Below are 7,070 nucleotides of genomic sequence, written 5' to 3'. Positions count from 1 at the left end.
CTTCTGCTTTGGTGGCTGACCAGAATGAGAGAGGATTTGGTCTGTGTCTTGGGAACAGCTCTGACTCTTTACTTTTTAAGCCTTTTCTTCAAGGAAAGAAGCTGATGGGATCATGCTCTTTCTTTTTCTTGTTCATTATGTCTCTGTGTGTAACTTCTGGCCCTTCCGGGCCAATTTCAAGCAGATTGGCAGAGGGTTGGAGATTCTAAGCATGGAGATGCCAGAAGCATGTGCTAGTGAAAGGCTACAGCCCCCAGCCCTGGAACGTTTCCTGGTGTGTGGAACAACTGGCTTCAGAGGCGATGTCCCCTTTCTGCTCCAGTATCACCAGATTCACAGTGTTACGCTGTTTGACCATGATATGAGAGATTGTTTGTCCTTTGAAGCCAAACGGCATTTCCACGCAGGCTGCAACGGGCAAACAGAAAATGAAAGGAGGTAATGTGCTATCTCCAGAAATCTGCATCTTGTAGCTTGTGGCTCTGGACATGGTCCAGGGCCCCATTGCATGGGTGGTGGTGTAAGCAGGGACTGAAAAAGCTGATTTGGAGATCACGCCAGATGAGTGGGAGGAAGAGGAGCAAAGAGAGGAGACTACAGTTGCGCATGGGAGTCCTCTCTGGAAGGTGGGCTGCTGGGATCATTCTGCTTTAGGCTTGGGAAGCATGTGGGTGTCTCTGCACCCAAAGGTGGGGTAATGCAAAGTCCAGGAAGCTCTCTGCTGAGAGGGAGCTTCCTCTGGGTTCCTGCTTAGGTGGCTGAACCATGTGGGCTGGACTAAGAGTAATTTCTGAAGTTACACCAAAACCTTGCAGAAATGTGCCTTTCTTTATGCAGCCCTAAAATGGGACTAATAAAAGTGGACTGGCTGGTTCTGCTGTAATCATTTGTTTTCAGTCCTGCCCTCTCGAGGCATCTTTTCAGCCAGTTGGAAACAAATTTCTTCCTCTTCTGTTTGGACATGAATTATTCTTGCAAAACGTTGCTAAAACCTTTCTTTTGAAGTGCCATACACCAAAAAGACATCCCAGCTGCATGGACGGACCCTTCTACCAGCCTGAACTGGAGGATGGAATGTTTAACCAGCAGAGAGACAGACATGGAGATCCTCCCTGTCACATCGTGCCTGGGAACAGTCATCTTCGTGACTGTCTCTGTGGGTGTGTTTGCTGTCGTGGGGTGGTGTGGAAAGAGGGGGGGTCATGGTCTCACGGTAGTGCCCTGCCCAACACATGTGAATCAGTCGCCTTAATCGATGCCTTTGTTTCAATCACACGGATTTACTTGTACTTACTGAGGCAGAAGCTCAGCAGAACTGAGAAGTTTGTATGCAGAAATAAGGAAATATACTTAGTGAGGAGAGAGAAATGAGGGGCAGGGTGTCTAGTTGTCATGATTATTGGTCTTGGAATAAAGCAGTTAATGGCATTATAGGTTCATCAGTCAAAGTTGTTGAATATTAAGTCATGTCTTGTCATTTCTCTGGTGCCTCTGCAGTCAACAAGATACTGTTTTCATGCTGTTGGAGTCTGTGTCTGAAAAGAAATGGTTATCTCTTCTCAAGCAAGCTGTACCTTGTCCTTCCAGCCATTTGGGATTGGATGTTTGCAGAGTGATCTGCTGGCCTTCTGCAGGCCAGGAAGTTTCACATTTCCCAGCTTTCTTAAATTGCTCCTCTGGCTGTTGCCAAGCCTAGAGATGGAAGAGGGCAGCTTGGATATCTAATCCATCCCCGTGTCGCAGCTACCTTCTCTTTGCAGTTGATTTGTTATAATTGTCCTCAGAAAAAATCTAATCAAGCCTGGTGTGGTCAGAGGAACTCCATCAACTCTCAGAAGCTCCCGAGCAGGGAGGGCTGTTTAGAGATTCCTTGTCAGAAGGAATAATAATAAGAACAATTTCCATTCAAACTGTGCTTCAAACTGTGATTGACACTGATAGGTGATTTTCTTACTACCTCGTGTTACTACTTTACAAGGAAGAAAAGTGTTTAAATCTGTGTCTCGTGGATGGGGAGACAGAGCATTTTGTCCAGGGCAGTGGAAGTCCATGGTGGTAGGTTTGGGAGCTGGACCATGCTCACCGTGAAGCCCTGTGCATAATGTCAAGGTTATTGTCCCTTCGGTGGTGACGACAATCTGTTCTGCTCTCAGAGTCAGGGCTCTGCCATTGAAACAATGGGGAATATACCCTGGTGTCTTTACTTAACAACCAACCCACCCTTACCCACCCACCCCCAAAAAAAGCCCCAAACACAAACCAACAAAATAAAATCATCCATCAATTTTTATTTTTTTGTTTCTGACAAAAAGAAGAGTAGTGTGAGTCTGTACTAATGCAAAATATTAAAATTCCAGGCGTCCTGTGTAATAAATAACACTAGCTTGAACTTGGCTTCCTGCAGCCACCACCAAATCATCCATACAGCTCTTTTTATGCAGCTTGTTTTGAACTTTGCCTATTTCCTTCAGCTATGCAGATATAAATAAATAATTCTACTTGATAAAGGTCTGAGAACGCTATACTTTAAAAGATAAGAAAGCTTTGAGGGGAAATTGTTTTTAAATCCATAACATTTGTATGCTGTTCACTGTTCATACTGAGCAAAAATTCATTCAGTTGGCAGTTAAACAACCCTATTTTATTCTTATTCTGTGTTCAGCCAATCCTTCTCCTGGGGACATCTAACCTTATATGTAATTATCTCTCTGAGAGTGGGAAGGAGGCCTAAAAAAACCTTCTTAACTAAATAAATGCACAGATCCCTGGGACAGGTTATCAGTTGGATGCTGGTGGCACAGCTATCAGGAATAGTGTGCCCGAGCCATGAAGAATTTCAAGACTTGCGTCATTTTTGTTCCAGCACTGGGCCAAAGAACTAGAATTTGAAATGCTTTCAGAAAACCCAAACACCCTGGATTTTCAGATTTGTTTGTTTGTTTGTTTCTTTGATAGCTTGGAAATAACAGTGGTGAATTTTAACCATGATGGTGGCTTTGTTTTCTCTCGAGGTCTGTCCAAGTCACTTGGTCTCATTGAAGGCTATGGTGGACGTGGTAAAGGTGGGCTTCCAGCCACCCTGACCCCTGAGGAGGAGGAGAAAGCAAAGGGACCGCATGAGAAATATGGCTACAACTCCTACCTCAGTGAGAAAATTTCACTGGATCGTTCCATACCAGATTATCGTCCAACCAAGTAAGTACCATTTGCTCCATGAAGGAGTCCACATGTTTAGGTATCATCTGAGAGTCAGGAGTGATGGTTGCTTTCATATTCTCATGTGACACTGTTTGCTTTTCTCTCCTTGTCGTCCGTAGGGCCATGATCAGTAATGAGCAACCAATGCTGTTTGGCTGAAACTGAGATGATCATAAAGACGATTTATCGGCAAATTTCTTCCTACTATTCTCTCTCTCTCTTTTCCTAAAGCAAATACATTATTTTGGGTGGTAGTAATGTGATCAGAAGCTCCCATCGGCTTTCATCAGCAAAGGGCGGTTCACTGAGCTGTTACCCTGTGAATGTGTGCAAAGACTTTCCTTTATTCTCCCTTGTCATGTTCCTGCGAGACCTCTTGGGCTCTCCGGCTGGCCTCATGCTTCTCCTGGAATAGTCCTTCTCCAGGGATGCTGCTGTGGGATCTCCTGCTGATCTTTAAGCAGCCCAGAGAGGTTTCTGCCAGGGAGGGGACAGAAGTGCTTTAACTCTTTGCCACTGTGGTGGTGGGAGGAAGACATGAAAGAAGGTTTCGAATACCAGTCAGACAGAGTCACAGTTCTTGAGCAGTGACACCTCTGTGCAGACACCTTTGAAGAGAGCCCAATAGATCAGGTAGCAATATCCTTTCTCTACTTTATTTTTCCAGAATGACCTATTAAGATGATGGTGATGGTGATGTTTACCTTCTAAGCACGGTAGAAGAATAGACTTTCAACGAGCTGCCAAATCATTCTGTTAAGAGTGTGAGAAAAGACAGGTTGTAAGTTTATCTTTATGAAAGTTAATTTTAGATATGGGTAGCAGAGTGTTTCTCAGAATAGCAAAATGTCCATTTGTCCAGGCCTGCAGTGAAATCCCTGGTAAAGAGTATGAGCTGAGAGATTTAGATTCTGAAAGATATGTGTCCCATGCCTGTGTCATTAGGACAGTGACAAAGCCATTCCTTGGCATCTGCAAACCATTGAAAATCGTGCAGCTACATGTCTCCAGTGTACTGGCAAATTGTTAAGGATGTGAGAGCGTGGAGAGCTTTTGTTCCTTCACTTTTCTGCGTGCTGCAGGAATTTCAAGCAGCCACTCAGAGTTTTCCAAGGCTGTCAACCACCGACAACAGGAAGATTTGGATGAGTTTTTAAAGGAATGGAGGCCCAGCCTCCAACTCTGCTGGTATGGTTCATCTGGACAAAATGAATTGCAGGTACGAATGGCACCTTTGGCTGTATGATATGCAAATCCCGCTACAATGACGAATCCTTGAAGTGAGACCTTCTCTAACAGTTACCTGAGTCTGAGCTGCTTATTTTCATTTCTCATCCAGAACTCTGTCTTCTAGCAGAGCCAGCATTACTTTGGGAGAATTAATTTGAGAAGTAATGTTTTCTCAGGTGTGAGGAGAAGAAAAGGATTAATTCTGACATTTTTAGGCTTGCATTGTATTCTCTCTTGGTGCCATGATCTGTCATTTCATGGAAGGGTGGTGGAGATGACAGAGCAGACACAGCAATTTATTAAAAATGCATCGTTTTGGAGCTGGGCTAATACTTTGGCAAGAATTTGTGGGTACTGACTCCTTGTGCACAACTTAGTGTCTTTTACCTATGTTAGAACTTCAGAAGCATGTTTTGGTTATTGGTTTGGGTTTTTTAGGGCTTGGTTGTCTTGGTATTGTAAGAGAGTGGTTGGTCTGGTTATGAAATAGGCTCGAAGAAAAGTTCCAGCTTTTTCTACTTCTGACTTCAAGATCCGTTTCCTATTCTGTGCATGTAATTTTATAGCTGATTTTATGAAGAGTTTAATACAAACCATTTAAGTCAAGTATACTGGTCTCTGATTAAAATAGATTCATGTCAGAGGAAATTAGCCTAAATGGTTTTGAAATTGCAGCATTAGTGGGGAAAAACTGTTGAAACCCCTCCAGCTGATAAGCATTACAAAGCCTGTATTAGTTTTAAATATAATAGTGAAGCCTGTTTGGTTCAACTGAAGGCTGTTCAGTGTCTGGAATGACGATGGATTCGGACTGTTCTAGCAGTGTCTGTTGCTTACACGTCCTTTCTTTTAAGTTTTCCTGTGGTTCAAAGAAAAAGATTCGTGTGGTCATGTTGTCCTTCTCCTGTGCTGCATCAGTCTTTTTCCTGCCCCCTCTTTGAGGCTGTTGCCAAAGTGAAGGAGAGGAAGGGGATTTCAGGGAAAATTTGGCAAGTTTTATAATCTTTCTCTGTTCAGACTCCCTGCACCTCGTCAGCACCACTAAGGGTTCAGAGACGCAGGTGTCCCAGCTCAGAGCGATTTGCAGGCAGGTGCTGGCAGTTGAGGAGGCATTACGAGTCTCAGCTGATGGACCTTTGAGTCCCTGCCCAGAAGCAGCAGAAATCAGAGGGGTGAGTTTCCCTGGAGGACCTGCTCCAAGAGCTGTTGGATACAGGATGGAGCTTAGGAGAAGGTGAAGTCTGTGCCATTCCTGGTGGCACAGTACTTTGCTTGGTGTGATTTGGGTAACTGGGATGTCTCTTTTTGGTAGTTTGGATTATCGTCTTTGTTTTGATTATAAAATGCAGTTTATTTGGGAGGTTTTCTTTTCTTAAAAGCTGAGACTGCTTGCCTAGGCTGGAAGGTAGAAAGTCTACCCTGCTGTTCACCACTTGAACAGTATAGGGCTTTACTCTGGACTGATTCCCAAAAAAGCTCTGCTGATAGAGTGGATACGCGAAATAATGTGTGTGTAGTGATACTGTAAGGGAGCCACGCCTGTAAGACCTTAGTCTTGAGCTTGTTAATGCAGATGTCTCTGATCTTGGCCTTCTCCTGAGCGGGAAAGGTTGTGTTGGGTGTGCATTGCTGTGTGCTCTTAGGGTGAATCAGAGAATGGTGGTACATTTTGGATGACTGAGAAAGCTACTCCTTTGGCTAAAATAAGGGAGGACTACTATTCTGGTGCAAAGGACCTTATTTCAGGTCTTGCTGTGGAGCAGGGCATAATGGGATAGACCTCGGCAACACGTTTCCATCTTGCTTGATTAGGTTTCTGGGCTTTAAGATGAGATTCCTGTGTGTCTGGAAAACAATTACTACTTCCAGATTGGAAGTATCCACGGTGCTGCCTGGAGCCTGCAGGACTTCTACACAGATCTTGGAAAAAAAATGAGCTGGAGGCTTTTCTATTCTCTGCAAAAACTGTAAAGTACAAGGCTGATCTGTGGGTTTTATTGTTGATTCCCAGCATTTTCTACTTGTCTGTGAAGGACTGGGGGGGGGGGGGGGGGGTGGGGTTAAGAAGACATGTTGTTTTCTTTATTGAGCTGTGGTGTGGTGAGGGTGTGGGGGGGGGGAGGGGAGGTGGGGTTAAGAAGACATGTTGTTTTCTTTATTGAAAGTGGAGCGTATTTCCAGGTGATCCTAGGGGCTGCTAACATTCCCTGCTTTGATACTAGACTTTGTGCACCTCTGTTTTATTCTGTGATATATGTTTGCATGTGAACCTGTGCTATGTGTAGCAGAAAAATACAAATAGCTGAGTTAGATCAGTCTGCCTGTCCATCTTATCCAGTATCTAATCACTGGTAGCGGAATTACCAGATCCTTCAGGTTGAAGAAATCATATTAAGGAAAACTATGAAATAATCTGCCTGTCTGGTACATTCTGCCTTCCCTATTCTCTCTTTTCAATCCTATCTAATATATATATGGAGTTCTCGTTATCTCTCTGAAAGTCTGTTCCTTTCTGGAATCCTGGTAAGCTCTGATTCAGTGGTATTTTATGGCATTATGGGATTAAGAAGTAGATTTAAGAAAAATAATACCCACAATTGTTAGGACTATTGAATCATTGGGTGAAGATGACATATTCCTGC

General features: G+C 43.8%; 1 protein-coding gene across 1 annotated transcript in view; it reads left to right on the top strand.

The window, feature by feature from the left end:
• The window catches only part of WBSCR17 (Williams-Beuren syndrome chromosome region 17), a gene marked incomplete at its 3' end in the record, with an annotated part of 162,185 nt that overhangs the window by 47,566 nt on the left and 107,549 nt on the right, over positions 1–7,070 (top strand). Inside the window, exon 2 of the mRNA XM_010145291.1 lies at positions 3,012–3,195. Coding sequence (XP_010143593.1) covers positions 3,012–3,195 — 184 coding nt within the window. The remainder of the gene's footprint in view (positions 1–3,011; positions 3,196–7,070) is intronic.

The sequence above is a fragment of the Buceros rhinoceros genome, unplaced genomic scaffold (genome assembly GCF_000710305.1).
Source record: "Buceros rhinoceros silvestris isolate BGI_N320 unplaced genomic scaffold, ASM71030v1 scaffold4151, whole genome shotgun sequence".
Classification (NCBI taxonomy): domain Eukaryota; kingdom Metazoa; phylum Chordata; class Aves; order Bucerotiformes; family Bucerotidae; genus Buceros; species Buceros rhinoceros.
The sequence above is the reverse complement of the archived record's forward strand: the minus strand, read 5'-3'. Positions and strand labels throughout refer to the sequence as shown.